Below are 215 nucleotides of genomic sequence, written 5' to 3'. Positions count from 1 at the left end.
TCTCTGAGTCGGCTGAAACGCCCTCCCGCTGACACGCGTTGGCCTTGCTGCTTTCTTTCAACATCGCTACCTCGCCCAGAACAGGGGTCGGGCGAGGCTCCTCAACTGCCACCCTCACAGCACCGCCTCCCAAAATGGCGGCAAAGGCCGCCCTCTCGCGCACAGCTCTCATATCCGCATTGCGACTGCTCAGTACTTACCCCGCGAGACGGCGG

The 215-nt window shown here is 62.8% G+C and overlaps 1 protein-coding gene across 1 annotated transcript in view; it reads right to left on the bottom strand.

Moving 5' to 3' along the window:
- The window catches only part of MSH4 (mutS homolog 4), a gene marked incomplete at its 3' end in the record, with an annotated part of 33,323 nt that extends 33,151 nt beyond the window's left edge, over positions 1 to 172 (bottom strand). Inside the window, exon 1 of the mRNA XM_009707076.1 lies at positions 71 to 172. Within this exon, the coding sequence (XP_009705378.1) occupies positions 71 to 172 (102 nt within the window). The remainder of the gene's footprint in view (positions 1 to 70) is intronic.
- Positions 173 to 215: the final 43 nt, after the last annotated feature.

Source organism: Cariama cristata, unplaced genomic scaffold (assembly GCF_000690535.1).
Source record: "Cariama cristata isolate BGI_N322 unplaced genomic scaffold, ASM69053v1 scaffold17359, whole genome shotgun sequence".
NCBI classification, from domain to species: Eukaryota; Metazoa; Chordata; class Aves; order Cariamiformes; family Cariamidae; genus Cariama; species Cariama cristata.
The sequence above is the reverse complement of the archived record's forward strand: the minus strand, read 5'-3'. Positions and strand labels throughout refer to the sequence as shown.